At 36.5% G+C, this 25284-nt stretch overlaps 1 protein-coding gene across 1 annotated transcript in view; it reads left to right on the top strand.

The window, feature by feature from the left end:
• Positions 1–25284, top strand: part of LOC114651624 (V-type proton ATPase subunit B, brain isoform-like) — an 85288-nt gene that overhangs the window by 31596 nt on the left and 28408 nt on the right. Inside the window, 3 exon segments of the mRNA XM_028801446.2 lie at positions 8814–8869; positions 15248–15346; positions 21054–21147. Of these exon segments, the coding sequence (XP_028657279.2) occupies positions 8814–8869; positions 15248–15346; positions 21054–21147 (249 nt within the window).

Here is a 25284-nt window from a genome sequence, read left to right as displayed (position 1 = left end):
AGTCAAGATGAATAATATCATATGCTCCACTTTGATCATATCCTTGTTGCATCCTCATAGAATTCCAGCATGTTGGTAAAACATGAACTCTTTCTTCTGAACAACAACTGACTGTTCAGCAAAACTCCTGTTCTTACCATGTGTTGCTCAATCTTTCCCTTGATAACTCCTTACGTTATTGATGAACTACACTGCTGCCTCAAACCTTTTCAAATTTCTGACAGCATCAGTGCCTGTTCAAATGTTTCCCAAATAAGGTGAATTCAGCCAGAGTATTTTTCCTTTTGCAATTCTGTCATGGTATGACAAACAATAGACCTTAGACAGATGACCCTATCATGTTTGAATAACCCAAAACACTTTCCTTCCTTCCTTCCTTCCTTCCTTCCTTCCTTCCTTCCTTCCTTCCTTCCTTCCTTCCTTCCTTCCTTCCTTCCTTCCTTCCTTCCTTCCTTCCTTCCTTCCTTCCTTCCTTCCTTCCTGCAGAAAATGTTATGCACTGTATTCATTGTACTTTCAGCCATCCTCTCATAGGCTGTCAACTATCACATGCACAGGATCCCACTCCTATAACTTAAGACAAAATCACACCAGGTTGATTTTGATGTAGCAAGTTGCAGACTGCTATGACTCAGTCACTGGGGATGTTACACTGGGGATGTTACACTATGTGACAAATGGTCACATAAGTGTTCTGTGACTGTCCCCAGCTCTCTAAGATTGTTTAAATGAAAGGAAAATCACTGGAAAGTTATGTAGCATAACGGGGGCTTTAAGGAAGGTCTATGGTTGAAACTGTTTCCTTGTTTTGTTCTTATTCATTTTTAATTTAAATTCTTCCTTATTTTAGCCTCCCTTGGGTTTCTAATAATGCATACGTCATACATTTTGATATACGTACCTTTGTTTCATGCGATTATTTCAGGTGAAGAAAGATATGCTAGGAAACTGTTCCATTACTATATCAGGCAATATAATTATTTGAGTGTAATGATTAGGAAGAAAACAATAAAATAACACCACACACTTTACATTCACAGATACAGTAATAAATGCATACCTGAAAAAATCCCTTTAAAATCAAAAGAACTGATACATTTTACATGTATTTTTGGTCTGAATTAAGGTGGAAACATGATTTCATTGATAAAGCATCACCTAATCAGAGTGAGTGAGCCCAGCTACAGTATACTGAATAGGAACCACATTGTACTTGTAGTCTCGTTTTTTCAGTCTCTACTAAGAACTCATGACAAAAATTTGAGAATTGAAATAAATGTTGACCAATTAACTGAAAACTTTCTACTATGTCTTATCACAGGCCGGTTCAGTGTTTGCAGAACTGCTGCCAGAGGGCCAAATTATTGGTCAGTTTTTCAGTCACTTCTGTCAGAAAGTGAACTGAATATACTATATAAAATTAAATAAAATGTATATCTTTAATAAAAAAATGGTTTTTGCTGAATTATCATCAGCCTCTGTAGAATAAACAGTTTTGGTTACCTGTTCTCAAAGCAGACAGATTGCCTTGAGGGAGAGGCCAAAGAACGTGACCTCACACTACAAGATATGCACTGATATAGTGTGTTGCCTCAAATTAAGATCCCAAATTAGGACCCAAGTGTGGCCGTGCAATGGGTGACACCTCAGCACCACACTAGTTCAAATGGAATGGAACAGTGTGACAAAGGTGATTGATAATGGAGATTATGCATATAATATGCATGACGGTTTGTTTTAGTTCTGGGTCCAGAAAATTGCTGTTAATTTTAATGTAATATTCGGCCTCCCAACTTACTAAAAAATAGTCCTCGGGGTCAGGGCAGTTGCCCTCATTAAGAAATATAAGGTCTTAAGCCATTTATTATTATCCATCATGTTCCTGAGTGTAGCAGGCCCACACAGAAAGGATGATCAGTGAGAGAGTGGTATGTCTGCACCCCCATCCTTCCACCACCTACCCTACCCCCACCCCTTTGAAAACTTAATTACTAGCAAGGCATGCATCCACACTGCCCACACCTGCATAGCTCACTGCCCTTTGTAAAATGTAGAGAGAAAGGGTATAACCAAGTCCTCTTTTTTCCTCTCTGAGTTGTTTTCACAAAATGTGTGAACAAAGGGCCCTTCACATTGCTAGGTCAAACCCAAGGGTGTTTACCACTTTTGTATCTATCACCAACAAATCAAAGCAACCCCCCAGCCCCTGTCTTCTTCTTCTTTTATTTATTTTTTTTTTAATCGTTGGACACAGTTATTAGCAACAGCAAATTAAGGGCTGTCCATCTGGGTGTTAAGACCAATTAAAATGAAAGCTGTCAGTTATGATTAGACAGTAGCCTGGGAGGAAAGTAAGCCCAGCACTTCAGCCTACCCACCAGATACACACAGGGGGAGACCTTCTGCAGAATAGAAACCTCCGACACAGCAATGAATACTTGATAATGTAACATTAACTCTTTAAAAAATTACCTCTACACATTAGCAGAAAATAAAGCTTTTGTAGCTGACATTGCATTTTCTTGTCAATGTTTCTTAACTTGCTAACTAAACTCTGTATTTGTTATCTATGTATGTATAAATAATAAAGCATACTTTAATAAATCGCACAAATACATAGTAAGTTAATGTAGTTTTGGACAGAAAAAAATAAATAATCACAATAACTGTACCAATTATTACTTACATGCATCCATTTATGATATCCTTATGTAGTTACAGTATGTTGCACATAGACTTTCCCCTTTTGATACATTTCTGTTCTTTTTGCAGACATTTCCATACATAATCTCAAGCATGTCCTGTGCTCTCTCTCTGTGGCCTTTTTGAACCTTCTCCAAAAGGTGTAATAGAGTTGACTTTCCCTAAAGCATGTTTTCTAGCATCACCTTATCGGGTGTAGCAGAACCACTACTCTGTGGTTCTCTAAAAAATGAAGATCTCCTTGTCATGTCACATAGAATAATGTTACTAACCCTGCACAGAATCCTTTTTTGTTCCTTTTTTTATTGCTTTGAACTATAAACTTAATGTCTACAGAAAAGTGTGCATCCCCAGGAACCTTGTGGCAAGGTTGTTGGTAGCTTTGTGATTTTAATAGAGTAACCCTTATTAAACAGGTATAAACAGGATAGCCAGTTTGATAATATTTCATCCATCAGATGTTATGTTACTCTCACAGAATACATAATTGGATACTGTATACAGTTTGAATCTACTTAGCTAATAATTTGGTTTTAACCAAAAACAGCTTGGATGAAGATCCGCCTGTCATAATTTTAACACTGTTGCAAGTGAGACATATATGTATGTCTGAAATGCTATTAATCATAAAATATGGTAAATCACATTGTTGTCCAAGGGTAGGATGGTGATAGAAATTTATTGGAACCATAAAAATGAATGTTAATTGTAACATGTAGATCAAATATCTTTGATTGGTATTGGGGCCTTGCACTGTAATGTATAGTTTTTTTACCTTTTATTACAAGTATATCAGAATTCTAATCTAAATTTTCTCTTGCTGAAAAAAAATCAATTTATGTGCAGAGTTTGCAGGTTCTCTATGTGTCTCCTTGGGTTTTTACCACATTTGCTAGTTTTCCCCATACATCCCAAAGACGTGCAGGTTAGACTAATTGGAGATTCTGAACTGGCACTGAGAATATGCCTTAAGTACATTGCACAATGGCCTGATGCGGTGTCCAGTGTTCATTCCTAATTTGTGATTGCCAAGATAGGAGTACAGCTCCCTGCAGCTAGAGTAGTAGACAGTGTTATGCAGTTGATACAGAACTGAACTAAAGACTGGGTTAATTTCTGGCCTGCTCACTTTTATATAACTTTTTTTTACATATTAAATTGATTAGTGACTGGAACTTGGTCCAAGATGAATACACTCTGCCTTAAACTTGTGCCTGATCCAGGATTGGTTTTTGCTGATAGCCATGTGATATCAGAATAGAATGTGGGTACCTTTTATGGTGCTTTCATAAAAGAAATGAATAGATGGGCTAATTGTTGTTATAGAATGGCACTGACCTCTTTTTTTATTAACTGAGGTGCTCTCGGTGTGCTGGTTGTTATCTTGATAGCTCTAGAGTGTCTGGGGTTCATCAGTTATGGGATTCTCAATGCCAGATTGTGGTAACACTTTTTTATATCTTTAAAATACAATTAACCAATCAGTGCTTAACTAGGAGCTTTGACCCATCCATTCTAGAAATCTCTGTCAACATAGCTTTCTCATGGTTTCTCCTAGCAGAGTTCAATAAATACTTTCTGATAAGCAGAAACAACATCCATCCATCCATCCATTATCCAACCTGCTATATCCTAACTACAGGGTCACGGGGGTCTGCTGGAGCCAATCACAGCCAACCCTGGACGTAAGGCAAGAACAAATCCCGTGCAGGGCGCCAACACACCGCAGGACAAACGTACACACACAAGCGACAATTTAGGATTGCCAATGCACCTAACCTGCATGTCTTTGGACTGTGGGAGGAAACTGGAGTACCCGGAGGAAACCCACGCAGACACGGGGAGAACATGCAAACTCCACACAGGGAGGACCTGGGAAGCGAACCCAGGTCTCATTACTGCGAGGCAGCAGTGCTACCACTGCACCACCTGCTGCCGAACAAACAGCAAAATGTAAAATAAATCAATGAAGCAATGCAATATAAAAATAATAGTTGCTAGAAATTAAAAATACAAAGGACATGAAATAATATTTCATAAGCAGGTTACATAAGGGCAAATCTTGCTGAATGCATGTACCACAGTAACACATTGAATACTAATTGAACTGCATAGCTGCCTACACACACCTGCAGGCCAGGTTAATGGGCAATTCTAAATTGACCTGTCACGAGTAAGTGTAAATATGTGTATGAGTTTGCCTTGCAATGAAGAGGGCTCCTCTCTGGAGTTCCTGCCTTATGCCCTTTGCTGCCATAACAGATTTCAATTCCTTTTAAACTATAAGGGAAAATGCAGGTCTAGGAATTGCACTACCTGCAGTCTGAGAAGAATAAAGGGCATGTTGTTCAATTTAATTGGAGTATCCATTTGGAGATGGATCAAAAAAATTTAAAAGAATTCTTTAACAATTCCATGTGGAACTAACTTAATTTCAGTTATATTTTTATAGCATGATAACTCTAATAATGCAAGTTTAATTGCAGAAGGCACAAAAGCAAAAGAGAAATTACAGTAGAAAAGGTGAAAACTCACAAAAATCAATGTGGTGAACCATTATGTACCACTTGACCTCTGGGCATTATCTTCAGCACTTGAGATCTGTAGTTTTCAAGCTCAATAAGACATGTGAAGGTTGGGAGGCACTGGTTCTGCAATCTGGAACTTATTCTTCCATTTGAGCACAGCACTGAGACCATAGTTTGAAAAGTTTAATAACTTTCAATTTATCAGAGCAAAGCACTAACGTCACATCAAAAAAAATCTGCGTCCCCACCCCCCCATGTATGCTCATGCCAACTTAGCAAACCACTTCATTCTCACTTTTTTCCCTGCAAGCCATTCTCCAATACATTGCAATTAGATGGAAAAGCTGGCTTTGTCGTAAGATCTGCTGCAAAGTTGTAACGCCTAACAAAAGGAGCTCTGCAGCCTGCAAGCAGGACTAATTAAATTGGATATGCCGATCAGATAAGACCCTGGAAGTAATTTGATGTGTCATAATATATAAAGACTTCCTTCTCCAGAGCGTCTGCTTCATGTGACCTGCTGTAACAAGCCTGTGAGAGGTCAGCGGCTTTTCTGCACAAATGACAAAAGAGAGGCAGCATTGAGTGTAGTTTATGAAATAAGTTCACCTTGTTCACTTCTTGTACTCAGAAAACATGACACCAGAGCTTTACTTTTCTGTCTTGTTTTAGAAGACCAAAAGAATTAACACCAAAAAACAGATTAAACGGTGTTTGTAACAGTGAGCATCATCTCATTGGAAGATGTTTTTTAAAAAACACATAGTTTTTTTCACATCCCAAAAACATGCTATCAGATTTATTGAAGACATCAGACTACCCTGCGAATTTGGTCTGCAGTGGAATGGTGTCCTGCCCATGGGTTTGTTTCTCATATTTGTTAATGGGATGTTGTTTGGCTATACGTGGAAAATGCAGCGCCAGTGGAACGAATGAATGGATTGTGCCCAGTAAGTGTGAAATTGGATAACAGTACTTTAAAATGGTTTATATGATAGTACCTAGTATCAAAAAGGTCTATATAAAAATAATGAAAATAATCACTACTCATGCTGCTCTGAAACAGTAAGATTCTCATATTTACATAATCCCATTCAGGGTTGCAGGGAGCCAGAGCCCACTATGGCACTATTAAGTACAAGGAAAGAACTAGACTTGGACATGGTCCTAGTGCATAAACTGTCACACTCACATTCATACAGGGTAATTTAGAGTCATGGGCTGATGTAACACATGTTTTGTGGATTTGCAAGGAGACTGCAATACCTGGAAGTAAACCCACATAGACACCAGGAAAACATGTACATTGCATATAGATAAAGACTGGGCATATGCCTCAAGGTCAGGATAATCGATCTTCGAGGAAGCAGCACTAACTGCTTCACTTTTGCACATCTTTAATAGTTAATAAATAGTGTTGTAAAGTAGTTCATGACAGAACTTCCTGTAGAATATATTGTGTACAACAAACAGCATTTTTGAGATAATGTATTTATTCATTCTGCCATTCTTTTGACCATTATACTATTAATTGCTTCGTAAAGTGCCTTGTGACATTGCCACTTGTAAAGGTCTTTGTGACAGAACTATATAAAAGAAAGAATGATTAATTGTCAAAAAGCTAACTAAAAGGGCAAGCTCAGTTATAGGATGCACTCTGGACCTCCTGTAAGCAGTTTCAAAGGATGGAATTAAAGCAAAACTGAGTACCATCATGAAGAATGCTGCATATCCTCTCTCTGACACACTAACACTGAGCACTTTGAGCCAATAAATTACTCAGCAGAGGTGTGTCAAGAAACATTACTAGTGCTCTTTTATAACAACAGCAACACATCTTCATAATGTCACACTGTGACTGTCTAGCTGTCTAAATTATTAAATTATTAATTATAGTACAGCTTTCTTATGAAACTGGCAAATTAATGTAAAAGCGCTCAGTATCAGAAGCTCCATATAAAAATATAGAGACTATTCCTTCATTGTTTTTTAAACATAATTCCGATAGTTACCCTTTGGGATAATAGTTATAATCACGTCCTCACAATTCTGTTAATTGAAATGTAAAGCACTTTGTCATGGCATTCACTTTAAAATATATAATACAAAACAAAGAGTGATTGATATTATTTCATTACTTGATTTCCCCATATGTGATTATATTAAAGGTTATTACAGATCCATCCATCCATCCATTATTACAGATATCTTATATAAACACTCAAGACTGATATTCATACTTGCTTCTTCTAAAAAGCGATGGTAGAATTCTTTGTAATAGCACCCAATATAAAATGTTTAAAACAATGCCTGGATAATTAAGTCACTGTAATCCAGAGCACAATGTGTACAGGTTAAATTCTCAGGAACCAGGATTTCACCCAGCTCTCCAGCACAGTTTATAAATAGTTCAGTCTCATGCTCCGATGTTGAAAATTAATTTACTTTCAAGTTGAAGTTATACTGAAGCTACCACCAAAATTAGTTTGGCACATATTATCCTGCTGCCTCTCTTTTTCTGGGCCCTGCCACTTTAAAAGGTCAGATGACCCTGTGACCGGTCATGTGAAATCCACTGGCCAAGATCCATTGCAGGTGGCCAGCCAAACAGCAGCAACAGCTAAATCAAAACAGAGCTCATTTGTGCTGTGGCAGGGGAGGGATTTCACTTTCAGTCTGAGGCCTGCTTTCATGCGGACAAGAATTTGTAGGTTGATTTGATAATGTGCTGTAACTTTCAAGCAAAACATTTAAACACACACACACACACACACACGCACACACGCGCGTGCACACGCACACACACACACACACACACACACACACACACACACACACACACACACACACTGCCTTGCACAGCTGCAAAATCCCTCATAAATCAAGCCCAATTAGGGCTCATACACTTCCAAAACTACCCTTTAAATTCTTCATAACTTTGAAGCGAATTGAAGAGCAGGGGGTATGAAATCTGTTGAATGCAGGGCAGAAGGTGAGGGGTGCAGAGATTACGGGCACAGTAGGCAGTCCCGTTCTTCCCCTCACAGATGTGTGAGCTCTGAGCTCTGCACTGCCAAGGCCTACTGGGGGGTCAAGACCTTTACAGAATTGGTGCTTCTACGTGTCAGAACTAATGCAGGTCAAGAGCAGGCAGTGGGGGAAAGGGCAGAGGGAGACACTGCACATGACAGAATAAGAGGAGGTCTTCCCCAGCAGGAACCCCCCTCCAGCACACACCCCAGAATGTATGCAGGTGTAAAGCCGTTTCCGACTTTTAACAAGCTTGTAATTTCTTCATTTTGGCTTGAATAGTAGCAGCTTTTAGTGAATTAGTAAATTTAATGCTTCTTTCTATACAACCCCACACTCTCATTTTATTTTTCTCTGTAATAAATATTCTGTCACATGTAGTTGTTGATCTGAATGGCTTTGTAAGTACTACTTACTACTTTGAACTAATCACTTTATGACAAAAGATAAAATTAAATGCACCATACACAAAATCACTATAAATCTTATAATATAGACAAGGACATCATGAAGTAACTGTATTCTTGGTTTTGTTTCTTTTTTTGTTCCCAGCCTACAGAACAGTATGTGCCGTGAATGGGCCCCTAGTGGTTCTGGATAATGTTAAGGTAAGCCATTTCCTTGTAGAAGCACCACCTAAAAATTACTTATTTTAGAGTTACCAGAAGTGATTATTTTGTAAATGATTAATTGGTCAACTATTTTATTGATTAATCAATTAATCTAAAAACTAATTTTGTTCAAATAATTCAACTAGGCATGTCAATGCTGTATGTGAATATGTATTGAATAATTTTATATATGGAATTTGAAAACATCAGGAAATGAAAAAAAACACAACTAAAATAACTCCAACAAGAAGACAAACAAGAAAACACTGTTAACAATAAAATATTTAAGTCAAACAATATTTTTGATTAATAATGGACTTAACTTCATGTCAGCAGTCCAACTTGAAAAAAGATCAAAAAATTAGGCCTTTGGGCCCTTTTAGACCTCAGTTTTACAAAGGAAGAACATGTCCACATGCTCTGGGCTTTGGCTGGCTCTCTTCTGTGTGACTATATTTCCAGTGACTGAAAACAGGCTTTCATAAGCAGTAGATATGGCGGGTACACACAAATATGATTTTGGCACAATTGCCAATGTAGGAAACCATGCCTACTATCTTTTCACCACTGAAGTGGGAAGGGGATGCTCTCCAAAATAGGTAAGACTCTCCTTTCTCACCATTTGGGGCTGACTGTGCTTTCTTGTGCATCTTCTGCAATGTCATTCCCACTGTCATGTGGTTCTGAGTCAGACCCTAATAGTGAGTCCAGTAAAGACACCTGCCTCTTCTCCTCCTTAACATAAGGCACATTTTTGATCTCACTGGTGGACTGTTGGTGCTTCTCCTCCTCCTCACTTCAACTGCACTTTTAATCCTTCTTCTGGAGACAGAAATCGGAGCTTACGAAATCTGAGGTCAAGGGCCACATCAAATACATTTATGTTTGTGGCATCACCTCTATAGCTCCCATTTTTTGGTAATTTCTTGTGAAACTATCATCTGGAATGTTTGCACAGATGTGGTGTTAGAGGTTGCATTCTGTGTGAACTTGAGGAGTCCCTTGACTGCAGGTAAAGCAGACATGAGTGCAGGAAGAGTAGAATGCTGACATGCAACCTGGTCGTGCAAGGTGAGGTTTTGGAGTGATAATTAGTTAATTAAGAAAATACAGTGTGATTATTTTTTAGTTGATTAGACAATTACATTAATTAATCATGGTAGCCTTACTTCTTTTCCTGACATTCTATTTAGACCAGACCAGCTTACACCAAACCATTAATTAGTAGCTGTTCATGTTAATAACATTTTTGATACACATTAGAAGCTTCAAGATACAACTGTTAATACAAGTTACAAGGACATATACTATCAGTTAGAAGAAAAATTGTTTAATAGATGTGTTTCAGTGTTTACTGGATAGTGCAAAGACATTATAGATTGCATGTTTGATTTCTATTTAGTTACACTATATGGGGGTAAAATTAAGATTATGGATATAGGGTAAGTACCTTAGTAAATATGCTCTTCAATGATATAGCATTCTGTCCAAGACTGGATATCTTGTCATGATATGCAGAAATATCTTGATGTCCTAAAAATAACGAAGAAATGAATAATTGGATAGATGGACTCCGTAGGTAGTAGCAGCTAGAGGCAATGGTGCAATTAAATTGTAATAATTTTTAATTTTTTTCCAAACTTCAGTTATCACCTTTTTGTCTGAGTGTATAGGTAGTGAAGAAGAATTGGTGTTGTAAAAAGGTGTCTAACATGGCTGCACATAGAATAAAAAGAATAAAATTGAATTTAAAAGAGTTTAATTTTTAGGCACATCCCTTGACCCTATTCTTAGTTTATTCACACAGTCGTTCAGCTGTTGATGTGCATTTTTCACAGCCTTTTTAGTAATTTTTGTATATGAATACCATTTTCTTTAACTTTCATTTAATTTTTCATTTGCCTATCTTGATGATGACCATAATGATAACATGTAGAAAATGTACAGCTCCAACTGGGCAGTTCAAAAGTGGTGCCATGCAAGCGGAGGGATATAAACTATCTGATGTGTTCCTGGTCTTACAGTTGAGTCTTCTTTTAATGGGTCTTGCCCAGTACATCTCCTGTGGGATGAATGCAGTGAGCATCCTCACTTCATGTTCAAACCACCTCACTTTGCTCTCAATAATGCATCATCCATCCCTCCATCCATTATCCAACCTGCTATATCCTATTGTGTAACTACAGGGGTCTGCTGGAGCCAATCCCAGCCAACGCAGGATGCAAGGCAGGAAACAAACCCTGGGCAGGGCACCAGCCCACCGCAGGGCACACACACACACACACATACACACACACGCACACACATGCACACGCACACACACACACACACACACACACACACACACACACACACTTGGGACAATTTAGAATCGCCAATGCACCTAACCTGCATGTCTTTGGACTGTGGGAGGAAACCAGAGTACCAGGAGAAAACCCACGCAATCATGGGGAGAACATGCAAACTCCACGCAGGGAGGACCTGGGAAGCAGGTCTCCTAACTGCGAGGCAGCAGCGCTACCCACAGCGCCACCGTGCCGCCCACAATGCATCATGGCAGCCTTATTCTAGATTTTGAGATCTTTGCAACTGTAAGGACCTAATTTCAGCCACTTACTGTACATTTACATTTATTTGCTTAGAAGATGCTTTTATGCAAAGTGGCTTACACAAGAGACATATACCAACAACCTCATTCTTTTGGTAACTTACAGCTCACAAATGCAAAATAAGACCAGCATCCAATAACCTAACGTCTATTTATCCAGCACAGACCAATATGAGGCCAGGAATACTGTTTCTGCTTCATGAGATCAAAGGTCATTCTTACTAAAATTTGTTTTTCAGGTGACTTTTCCTGTCAGAGTGAAACTGCTTCACATTTGGTTACATGTCTAAGATCATGGCCACTTTAGCCTAAAAGGAAATTATCAACTACAAACAGCAGAGATGTAATCCTCGGGTCACCATACTTGATACTTGGATATAGTTTGATATTATGTCCATATAAATCATAAATGGTAGAACAATAAAGCATTCTTGGAATAATTTAGCTCAATTTAATCTATTCTTTTATAGCACTCTTTATTGAGTACAATCCTTAAACAACAGTCCTTAAACATATTTACATCTGGACTAAAAGGGCTGTGAAATCCTAAAATACACAGTATACATAACCACATAAAGTAAGACAACTACACTAAATAATAATAATGAATCTCAAAGAAAAACATAAACAAATTAAGTTTACACCAATCTTGAACAGATTGATTCAATGTAAAGCTTAAAGATAAACCTCTCATTCTGCGAAAACAGTTACAAAATAGCTTGCCACTGTCATGTAAACAAGACACCTAAGGGGTACATGGTACAGAATTATATAATGGGTGTTACTACTACTGTACTTCAACCTAGAATGACACATATAAGGTATAAGAATGCAAAAATAAAGATTTGATATAACAATTAACATAAGAAAGGGATTAACATCTCTGAGTTCTTATTAAGCTCTAAAGAGTCAGGTCTCCCAGGTGGCCTTGCAGAAGCCTGCACTATTTGTGGAACAGAACAGCCTGATGCATTCCATCCTGGGACCATGTACAGTATGTTGTAACAGTAACAGCCAGTAGGTGTTCCCATCTTTTCCATGACATCAATATCTAGGGATAGGGTCAGACAACCCTCACAACCTCTGAATAACCTGCCCTCTACCACTGCAGAGGAATGTTCTGGTTATGTCTTTATCTGATAAGTAAAAAATACAGTATCAAATTGGACAATACAACAAATGTAATCAGTGACCCTTGATACTCTGAATCTAGACACGGTTGTGAGCAACCTTATATTCAGAGGTACTGTCATGAATACTGCATGTCTAGAACAGAAACCTAATAACAATACACTCTGATTACGATTGGGCAGACTCCACTACTCTCTCGAACCCAACCATTGCTCTTCTCCTCTGCATTCACTTCCCACATTGGTTTGGAGGCTCTGTCTGCTCTCATTTAGTCAGAGGTATCACCTCTCTTGTTGCACAACTCTGGTACACAAGTCATGCCAGGAACAGTTTAAAGAATCCCTGAGGACCTATCATGAAGGATGATGGCGTTTAGCCAAGCAAAGTCACCTTTATTTTTGGTTCCCTCCAACAGACAAAGGCCATGCTGGTTAGGTGAACTGATGATGCTAAACCAATCCCTGGTGTATGTGTGTTTGCCTCTGTGTGCATGTGTTCAGCCTGCAATGGGCTGGTGACCTGTCCATGGGTTGTTCCTTTCTGTGCCCACTGCTTGCAGGGAAAGGCTCAGCTGCACTTTGCCCTGGATAAGCAGGTTTAGAGGATGAATGCACCAAGAGACTGGCAATCCAATATGCTACACAGGCCATAATCGAGGGACACCATTTACGTAACTCAAACGTTCTGGAATCATAACACTCCAGACACCTAGTGGGGCATCCCCTGCCCCTCCAATCCAAGGGCTTCACATGGGCTTCAACTATGCACTGACAAATACTGTAGTCTGTTCTTCCCAAGGTATCTCTCACCTGCATGCTGCCAATCCTCAAAACAGACAAATACTCTGTACAGTTTCACCTACAAATTAGTTCACTGTTTCAGATTTAGCTTGAGAGAGGTTACTTCAAATTGAATTTGTTGTATACAGTATTTTCCTATTTTACACACTTGATAGACATTCCTGTTGGCAAACAAGTCCAGAGTAGTCAGCACGGCCATTGGAAACTTTAGTATGTATTTGCGAGGGACTTATGCCCCCTATATTAACAGCAGTGTGGCGGTATAAGCAAATCTCAGTTACACATCACACATAACTTTGTGACAAAATATTTTAAAAAGCAAGAATGTGATATCTGTTTCTTCAATGAAGTCAATAAATAATAGAAAACACTTCCACTTTGAAATCAGTTGACTAAGCCGTACCCTAATGTTACGCTGTGCATACATTTTCAAACCTGTTAAAATAAGAACGTTCCTGTTTGGCCAATATTAAAGTATGTTGACAGATAAACTTAAAAACACTATGTTTTTGTGTAATTTAAATATTGTTAAAGTACATTTGTAATTTATATGATGATGACTGGTTTATAAACCGGTTTATAAGCTGATTTAGATTTCCTAGAGCTGTCCTCTTGGAGTTATGTGCCTAATAAGAACCTAAATTACAAAGACCACCATGCAGAAATCACATATTCTCTGTTCCTTTACAGGTTTCAACAACCATAGGGTATTTGGCCGCAACCACTATTCAGTGTTACTGTGTGACTGGTCAGAAATCTCACAATCATCCCTAAGTCGTGCCATGTCATTTGTATGGGATGGTGTAATTAAAATGCTACCCAGATTCATAGAATTTCCTTATAGTCAGGATAATCAGGCCAAGACCAAAAGGCAATTTACAATGATTGCTGATTTTCTTAATGTAATCAGTACAACTGACTGTACACATATTGTGATAAAGATATCATTACTGCATGAATTTGCTTTTGTAAATTAATATACAACTAATATGTAATTCTTAAATGTTTTGAGAAAACATTGTTGTGAGGTGTTCCAGCTGAACCTCCATTCCTTTATTTTACAAAATAGTAGTTTGGAAATCAGACTTCAGGGTCAAGTAGTGTGTGATGTTTGACTTCTTTGAAACACTACCATTGGCAGTTAAGTCAAACAACACACCCTTTTTATAGACAAAATAAATTGGCTACACAATAGGCCAGTTAACATTAAGCATATGCATTATGCATTATTACCAACATGGAAGACATCCTATATTGAGGGAACATGTCAGTTAACTGTGATACAACTCTGCTATAGAAAAGCAAGCTTAGAAAATGGAAGGCTAGATGGGCATCAGAATGTGACTAACACATTATTGAAATGCACAATGAAATGATACTTTCTGTTCTCTTCATTGTCATACCGGCTAGAGTTGTTAAAATGCCAACACCAAAAAAGTCTGATATTAAATCAGTTTCCACACTATATTTTCTGCATCATAAACCTTTATTTTGTATAAGAAATGGCTTATGCACATCTCTAAGTATAGCAAGTTTATAAATGAGGAATCGGCTTTCTAGTTTGTCTAAGATGTTTTTTACTCAATTTTTTAGACTATGTTCAACCCTATCCTTTGGCTTTAGTATTTAGTACACTTTATCTTTTATTAACAGACCTTAGCCTGCACTTTGACTATTCTTTTCTCCTTAACTTGTTGTTAATTTTCTTTATTTCCTTATTCTTTTGCAATAATTTTGAGGTCTTTCACCTGCCAGTTTCTACCTTAACTTTAACAGGTACAGGGTTTAATACAATAAACGCAACTATTACCTGACTTGCTATTATATTTTTGGCAGTTCCCCAGATTTGCAGAAATTGTAAATTTCACTCTTCCAAATGGGATCCAAAGGAGTGGACAGGTGCTTGAAGTTTCTGGATCCAAAGCCATTGTTCAGGTAAGAATTTTGCTTAGATGAAAAATCAATAGGTGCCTTCCATGCAAGTTAGGAGCATTCCTGCAAATGATTCAATGACACCTCGTAAGCATCCATTTCTTGAACATTAGGTACTCTGAAAGTGCAATATTTTAGAATGTCTCCAACTCATTAAATGACAGCTGTGTTGTTGAAGAACTATATAGTAGTTCACTAATGCACTCTTAAAAACAGATTTCCATTATTTTTAGTATTGCACAAGAAACTGTAGCCAACACTGGCCTCAAACTGGATTGGGTTTGAAAGGTCTTATGTAGTTCAATGAACCCCATCGCTTACTGTACGGTCCTTCTTGACACTGTGAATTTTATCTTACACTAAGAGTACACTCCAGTGCAATGAATTACTGGAAACATACTAACATATACAGTATATATTTACTCCCTGACTCATTCATTATTAGCTAAGTGCTTTTTAAACTGGCAATGGTTTGTGCCAGCCGTTTTGACAAACCGCAGTCACCAGAGAGAGCACATTAAATTCATGTACTGACCATTCAGTTAGAATACAGAGATTTATGCTGAAGAAGAAATCATTTTCATGATGAAATGCATTTGTGTGATTACATTATATAAGTAATCGTGAAATAAAACAAAATTATTTGCACTGTTAATAACTACATTTGGTGATAAGTTTTTAAAAAATCAATGCATAAGCGTGCATCTAGCTTTACTTTCATGGATAAATTTCCTGTAATACAATTAATTATTAAGAGAAGCATGAAAAAAGATAAGGCAAGGACATGGATTAATGGCTGGTATGTTTGTGGAGAGAAAAACTCCTCAGATTATGCATTAAATTCTATGTCAGTGTCTCCAATTACCTCTTCATCAACCCAACGCTAACACATTTAATTAAGTTAAAATCATTACATACTGTAGATGGCATCTACTGTTAATGCCCCAAGCCTCTAGAAGCCTATTAGTCACAACTGTTGTAAAGATTCTCTGCCCTGAACATACAGGTGATTTTTAAATCCTAAGCACTTTTTGTAGTTATTGTGGCACAGTGGCCTGGGACTATCCATGATGTTTTCTCCCATGGTTCTATTCATTAGGTAGTCAGAAGGAAAGAAACATTGAGTCTCTTGAGAGATGCCTACTTGATGATAGTGGGTGTTCCCTTTATGCATACCTGTTGACATCTGTATTGCCACACCCACCACACGACAAACCACCTGGATTGGGACCCGAGTGCAGCAGGTGACACCACAGCACCACATAAACAAACACAGGAAGAACATGTAAGTCCAAACAGACGGCAATGAGTGCAGAATTTGAAACAAGAATGCTGGATTGGGGAGCCAGCAATGCACTCCTGTGGACCAACTAAGTAAAACAATACACTTAAAACACTACATAAAAAATATTTGTATTGTAGATACCTTGGGATTCATTGAAATAGGCTTCTTTTCTTACCTTCAGCAAGACTACCACAGACCTCACATAACTGACCTCTAAGGTTAATCAGTCAGAAAACCTTTCTATGCAAGATAAAAAATCAGTTTTAATTTCGAGTTGATTCTGAAATCATCAAATTCATGAGTCAAGCCTGACAAGAGTCCAAATCAATGGATTTGAGTCCACATTTCTGCTATATAGTTCTGTACTAAGTACCTTTCATATTATTTAACACTATCATGCTTTTTCCTTTTTGTTTTATTGTCTGTATGCATTTCCCTGTTAAACTGTAGCATAACAATTTCATAATTGATATGTAATGTACATGATAATAAATAAAAATGAATAATGGATGAATGAGAAAGGTATGTATGAATAGATAGATAGATAGATAGATAGATAGATAGATAGATAGATAGATAGATAGATAGATAGATAGATAGATGGGGGGGAGGGGGGGCACAGTGCCATAGCAAACTAGGATGATAAGCTCAGTGCTTCAGCAAACAGATGTCTATGAGGAGAAGTCACAGTCAGATGATTTGAAAACAGCCATCATTTAACTCACCACGAAAAAAAGTAAAACACCATGGTGTAACAATAACACCTTAGACACCACAAACATTTCCTGTAAAAGGAAGTCACACTAATTAAACTTACTGATAAGATTAATAACTTTTCTGAATAGGCTTTTTACTCTGTTCCATCACAATATAACCAATGCATGGCTTACGGTGGAACACTAATTATAAAAGTTTGGAGATCTGTCAATGTTACCTGTGTAATGTTGTTATTATCCTTTAGAAATGCATATCTGAATAGTATCTATTAAAGTCTAAGATTACTGACATATAATATTACTGAAAAGAAAACGACTTTTCAATAGAATGTTTGGGTAAAATATGAATGCCCTATAGAAGAGAATAATGTACTCTATAACTGACAAACTTGTCTGAAATGTTTTTAAAAACTAACAGTTTCCAATAATTATGTCATGACACATGTTGAAATAGTGTCTTAAAAATCAGACTAAAATATAAAATGCTTCCTCAATCTAAAATACCGAATAGGTAAAAGGGATTTGATATAAATATAAAGATATAAACATGTACAAGAGGCAGAATGCATTATTTTGGACTCTTTCACAAGCAGAATTTCAGTATGAAAAATGAAACTTATTAACATAAGTATGTGAGTCTTTCTAGCATCATGCAGGCAACATTGTGAGGATACAAAAAATATAAATAATATAGAAAGCGAGAAAATGTATCACAGCTGTCCTTCTTGATTGCTGCTTGTATGGAGTGTCTGTGTTGGGATTCCGTATCCCAGAAATACGGGAATCACCTTAATGAATTGGCTCTTAACTGACTCGGTAATATGCATACTGTATATGAGTGTGCTCTGCGATTGACTGGAATCCTGCTCGGTGTTGGTTAATGCTTTGAACACGATTCTCATTGTGAAAGGATCCGAAATTGAAAAAAGCAAATTAAATCAGAGATGGATTTGAAAATAATTGCAGTGCTTATATTTAAACATGAATACACATTCACATACAAAATCTAAGCTGTGTTCGTTCAAAAAGGCGCTTAAGTATTTCTTCAACTCGTCGTATCAGTCAAAAAACAGATAATTTATTCTAAAATAATCTACAATTTTATTATTCAAGTGCACAACGGATAGATTTTTTGTCTTATACATTTAACTATGTTTAAATGACTAAATATTCATGTTATATATTTTAGCAGCTAAATTCCATTAAACGCGCATTTATTTCTGTCCTTGTCACGGCGCTCTTTTATTACAACTGTTGCACATATCGATACCAACTGAACTTTTGTACAATAGTATATGATTCGTCTGAGCACCAGACCTGGCCATAGATAAACAAATCAAGTCAAGTTTATTGTTATGTATACACAGTAAAATTAAATTTGCGTTTAACACAGTATGCACTATTTAACGAGCAATAAAGTAGATGCTTCTTGCTCTAGCTTTATAAAATAATATGCTTTTTAGCATTGGGAAAATACAAAGTACATCACATTCAATCAACCTTCACTTTATCTGATTTGTTGTAGACGCAATACAAGGAAAAGTAAAACACATCTTTTATCACTGTGCACCTGACATTTTATTTGTATATCATTCACAAGCTTAATTAATTCTTTGCGTCTAGGGTAAAATCATCTACGTAGCCTCTATTTCTAAGAAATAAGAGCAGATATGTGAAAGGAAAAAAAAGTCTTTTTCGCCAACAGATCTAAAAGTTTAAATGAGGTTATCTGCGTGTAATAAGTAGGTGGGCCTGAGAACACTTGAAACCCAGCCCAGTTTGTACCTCCCTCTACCCCCTCCCCCGCCCCCATCGGCTCTGTGTATTTGCAGTTGTTCCTCATATTCTTCGGGTGTTGTGGTCTATTCTAAAATACTTCACTTTGGGCTCGGGCTAGTAATACTAATACCATACTAGTTTCGAGATGTAAAATCGTACCTCTCCAAAAATTAAATCGACACCCGTCAAATGAGAAAAATTGACTTGAACAATTTTAATGGAATTGAGACTATTATTTATTTATTAATTGAACTTTATTAATTTTATTAGATAACGCTTTTTCCAAAATTTAATCAACTGTCCCATGAATTTGCTGTACGCAATGGTTTATTTCGAACTGGAACTATACATACAGTATTCCAGCCTAGATTGCTGCAGTTTCAATTACTGCTGTTTCCGTAAAGCAGAAGTTTTATGAATTATGGAAATAAAGGATAATGCATATCTCGCGCATGGCAGCAGAATGGACGATTTATTCTTAATACGTATTTTTTTTTCGTTTCTTCATAAACTCGACTTTTCTAAATATTACAATTAACAGAAAACATTAATCTCAACACTGTATTAATAAAGACCCCGTTGTTGTTATTGCAATGATTTTTATTTTTTTCCCCTCAAATTTGCCAGACATTTTTTCCGTATCTACTGGTATCGTTGACAATGAAAGACAATGAAAACGCAGGGATAGGGCCTCACCAGTAAGTTGATCATATATATGTTTTCTTTGTCATATATTGAAAAATATTTACAAATTTTTAAAATAATATTTCAAAGGTAATTTAATATCTTATAACACATAAAATTTGAGGAGAGAACTACATTATGATTTTGATCAACGCTTATAATTTGTTTCAAATTAATATAACGTTATTCACTTTTCCTTACGCAAAAAAATAAGAATTTATAAAGAAAGGTGTTGTTTATTTTGTTATTGAACTGAAGCAATGAAATATGTTTTTTTCCAACACACATGATAGATAAGAATTCGCTGCTTAATCATCAAACTTAGTTCACTCGTATTCCTGATGTTACACGATCGCATATTAATTCTGGTAGCTGTACTAATAACACCTGTATATACATCTACCAAGAGTGTACGTGCACGTCAATCATTCGTTTAATTTTCTGTGCTCCATTACAACCTATGAGCGTATTTAAAAATGTGTTTTTCAAATCAGTAAGTGAAACAAGCATCCAGGTGTTAAATGAGACAATTCAGAAGTAACATGTGTTACATGGTGCTTGCATTAAAAGATGATGAAATAAAAGTGAAACGGTTTAGTCTATTAAAAATTAGTTCACATGTAACTTAACTGCAGATGGCCGAGAAAAATGCGCCTAAGGGCATCCTGATTTCTACAACGAATCGGTCCCTGAATTAGCTGTAGATATTCTACTATGTTTTTTGATATAAAACCGAAGAAAAAAAAATGCTGCCTAATATTTTTCTGCAAATCATTTTTTAAAGTATCATAACCAAATCTGCTTCTATACATTATAATCGGCTAGAGAATACTTTCGATGAGTACACGAGCAGAAACATTTCAACATAAACCTGATTCTGTAAAATCATCCTTACTGTTGAAAAAATCCAGCGTATGCACAAACATTCAGATGAGAAAAAAATAATTTTAAAATGATAAAAAAAAATATTTGAGCCATTAAGGAATGCTTCCGAAAAAGCGTATCAAATGCAAAAATATTAACTTTCCTAAAAAGTAACATTTTAAAGAACAGAATTGCGGGTGCCGTGTCCATAATTGCAGTACAGTTTTGAATTTTTGTTTAGAATTGTATTTTGCAACTTTAAATAAAAAATAATGTAAAGAAAGCATTATGATTGTTTTGCAGTAAGGTTAAAATTTTTAAAATGCGAATATTTCTTTCTTTCTTTCTTTCTTTCTTTCTTTCTTTCTTTCTTTCTTTCTAGGTGTTTGAAGGGACATCTGGAATTGACGCCAAACAGACCACCTGCGAGTTCACCGGGGACATCCTACGCACCCCAGTATCCGAGGACATGCTGGGTGAGTTAAGAAGTACCACCTAAATAAATAAATAAACAAATGGGCTTTAAACTTTTAAACTTGTAATCATAATCTTTGATAAATAATTATGATCGCGCTTAATTAGTTATTAATAATAAAAGGGAATAGACTATTAAAAATAGTTTTATAATGTTTGTGAATTTCCCCTTGGGGATTAATAGAGCATCTATCTATCTATCTATCTATCTATCTATCTATCTATCTATCTATCTATCTATCTATCTATCTAAAAATATACCTTCCTGTTTTATTGCATGAAATTAATAAATATTAATAACATATTTAGCTACCAAAAGAGATATAAAATATACACTCAAAAATAGTTTATTGGACTAACCTAAACTCGTTCTTTAATTAGTTCTACGAAAATGACTTGAATAAATGGGACGTGTTTATTTGAAGTAAATACGAGAACAACTAAACTGTCTTGGCTTAAAGTTAAATCAATTAGAATAGTTTGTTGAGTATCTTTTAAACAAACATTTTACATTTCAATCGACATACTATTTTTATGTTGAAATCCAGTTCAATAATCGCATTCAAATAACATTTAATTTGCTAAGCCGAAGTTAATCAAGAACATAACATACATCTGGCGTCATTATCAAGATTGTTCCACTTATTATGCGTGTAATGGTTTACTTATTACCGCATAAAGTGAACAAGTTATATTTTAGATAATCGCACTTTTCATGCAATATTGACATTTATTACATTGTTGTACAGGAAACACAGATAAATATGCTTTTTCGATGCAGGGTGGGTGACGTGTATAAAAAAATGATCATGAATTGGCTCCCGCATCCCAACAATAGGGAAGCGTATTAACCCCATGGCATTAGGAAAAAAATCAATTTACTAAAAGTCATTAATATTGTTTCCAAGTTTACAAAGATGTGTAAATCCTGCGGAAATGTGTTGTCAACAAAAAGGGCGGTTCTTTTTGCAAAATAGCATATAAATGTGAGGTAGGTATGTATACCAAACTTGATTATTTTAAGTTAAATGAACTTTTAAAGGTGTATAAGGAAAATTGGAATACCAAGTTTTGGGGATTAGAAAAGTATTCATTTTTAGTATTGTTAATACAAAATAAGTGAGTAATGACAACAGTCCCTCAGATGGATTATGTTTCGGTTGAAAGAAAATAATCTGAAAATAATCCGAATGTTTTATTTCGATTTAAATTAACAGCGTTATCGTGACAAGTAACAAATTTAAGTCAATGTAACTACGTAGAAAAATGTAAAGAATACCACCAAACATTTTTAAGTTAAAGTAATTTAAATTAGATACATAAATGTGGACATCCTCAACGATTCTTTTTTTTTTTTTGCGTGTACCTTCACTTTTGAAAACGTTATTATTACACCAATAATGCTGGACACCCGTGATCTTTAATTTGAATAAACAGTTTCAGAAATTGATATTATTATTATTATTATTCTGCAATAAATCTTGCATAGAAGTAAAGAAATACTTTAACTGTATTCATTATTATTAAAAAATTGCAGTAGTCATATAATAATGATAATAAGAATAGGCCACACAAGTTAAATAAATTCAAATTACGAGTACATAGGCAAAATGGATGTAATAAATAATAGGACGTCGGTATACATTCAGGAACTACTTGAATTGTATTGCTTTTTGACAGTTTTGACAGTTGAAGTAACTTGTGTCTGCATCTTTATGTTTTTTAAGCCTAGAACCTCAGCCGTCAAGCCACGCTCTCATCAGTTTATGCAATATTAGAATTAATTCATTCATCCGTCCAGTTTCTGAGCTCGTTTTCTCTATTACGAATTGCAGAAAAAGATGTGGGATATATCAATCCAAAGCACAATTACACACATTCAAATAGTTACTGATTTGACTAAATTAATAGTATATGAACATCTTCAGGAAGCCAGAGTACCTACCTGAAGGGCAGACTTCACACAGTGATTGAGCCAACATATATCAAAGACAATAAAATAGATATAGTAAAAATTTTAAAAAAGAAACGTAAAGTTTTTTGGTCGTAGCACTTAAATAAATTTTTATTTAAAAAAAATTGTTATTAATATTTTTCACTATATCGCAATTTCTTTCAAAATAGTCCTGCTATGTCTAATTTGTAACGTGTATAATACTATATTCATAATTTTAATGCTTTTAAGAAGAAAGAGAACAACTATCGTAATTTTCCACACAGTAACCATTTTTCCCTATAGATGGTGCTATGTGCCCAAAATAATGGTCTCTTTTTACAAAGGCAACTCCAGGCATATTTTTCAGGTTTTATTCTCCAGGGTCTCCACTGCAAACTGAAGTCAATGTAAGCTGAGAGCACTTTTCTCTTCAAACATGATTGTGATATCAATGAGGATGTTACTAGCGCAATACAAGTTCCTGCTCTTTATCTTACTATCTGTGTAGTTAAATCTTCAGTATATCATTTATATCATTCAGCAAAGTTTGTGGGTTGCATAAAGATAGATGCATTTATAAACTAAAAACTTGTTTTAAATATAAAATATTGTTTTTTTGTCACATGCATATTTTATGTAGGGCGGCACGGTGGCGTGGTGAATAGCGCTGCTGCCTCGCAGTTAGGAGACCTGGGTTCACTTCCTGGGTTCTCCCTGCGTGGAGTTTGCATGTTCTCCCCGTGTCTGCATGGGTTTCCGCTGGGTACTCCGGTTTCCTCCCACAGTCCAAAGACATGCAGGTTAGGTGCATTGGCGATTCTAAATTGTCCCTAGTGTGTGCTTGGTGTGTGGGTGTGGGTGTGTTTGTGTGTGTGTGCGCCCTGCGGTGGGCTGGCGCCCTGCCCAGGGTTTGTTTCCTGCCTTGCACCCTGTGTTGACTGGGATTGGCTCCAGCAGACCCCCATGACCCTGTAGTTAGGATATAGCGGGTTGGATAATGGATGGATGTATATTTTATGTACCTTTATATACATATATTGAAAGTTTTTTCTTTAAACTGATATTTCTTAAATTTTTATAATCCTCTTTAATAAAACCCTTATGTGCATCCAGTGTCCGTGTGTGTGTGTCTTCTGGTGAAATGCGCATGCGCGGGGCACGGTGCAACACTTCAAAGGCCGCCTGACGTGTCACAGAAGACAGAGAGGGCGGGACCTATAAAATATCACGCGGCCGATCCAATCGGATTTCGGTAAATGAGGTAAGACCTAAAACATAAAACACGAAAAATCCAATTGGGTACTGAGACACGGAGACCAGCTTCGCCATTGTTGTGCAAGTGTTCACTCTGAGGATGTCAGATTTGCGATTAAGAAGCTTGGCCCAGTAAAGTGTAAAGTGTCAGTCGTTGAAGGGGTTTTCCTAAATATACGAATTTTCATAATATTACAATACAATGACTTTTAAAAGTAGATTTATTTTCGCGCACATTAAATCAGCTGGGGAGAATCTGCTGATTTCCTACTGTTGTGACAGGAAATTAAATGCATATTACGGACAGCAAAGCCAATATTACTGTCAGAGAAAATTACAGGCATTTTACGGAAAAAATTTAATGAGATAAAAGGTCCCTTGCCATTTAATATAGACTGTTCCTACTAATGTTTATGGACTACTGTTCTAGCGCCCGTTATTGTAACGGGCTTAATGTCTAGTCTTTTTATATTACGTGACTGTCCGTATGTCTGTCCATGATTTTAAATCACCTGTAGCTTGTAAACAGTCTGAATTATTGACCTGAAATTTGGTGCACATATACTGCGTGACGTCTACTATCCGCTTTCGGGGTAATGATTGACCTCCAAGGTTATTCCTCTTATTTGTATTATATTTCATTGTAGAATCAACTCTCGGCAGCGGCCAGCACTGCGGCCGTGCGGTGCATGCATATGGGTGCATTCTCATCCCTACCACCTTTGCTGTCACTTCCCCTACTTTTTCATATCTTAAATCATTCTTGAAGCAGATTAAAGACTTAAGTGCCAGCTTAAGTGAAAAATTAAGGAAACGTACAAAGTAATTGCCACACAAACACTCAGTTTTAACGCGAAAAGATGCTGACGAAAAAAGAGAAGAAGCGGGCAACTAGGGTGGAGAAAAGAAGAGCTGCTCAGGAAGCAGCAAGCACATCAACCTCTGAACA

The sequence above is a fragment of the Erpetoichthys calabaricus genome, chromosome 5 (genome assembly GCF_900747795.2).
Source record: "Erpetoichthys calabaricus chromosome 5, fErpCal1.3, whole genome shotgun sequence".
Lineage (NCBI taxonomy): Eukaryota > Metazoa > Chordata > Cladistia > Polypteriformes > Polypteridae > Erpetoichthys > Erpetoichthys calabaricus.
The sequence above is the reverse complement of the archived record's forward strand: the minus strand, read 5'-3'. Positions and strand labels throughout refer to the sequence as shown.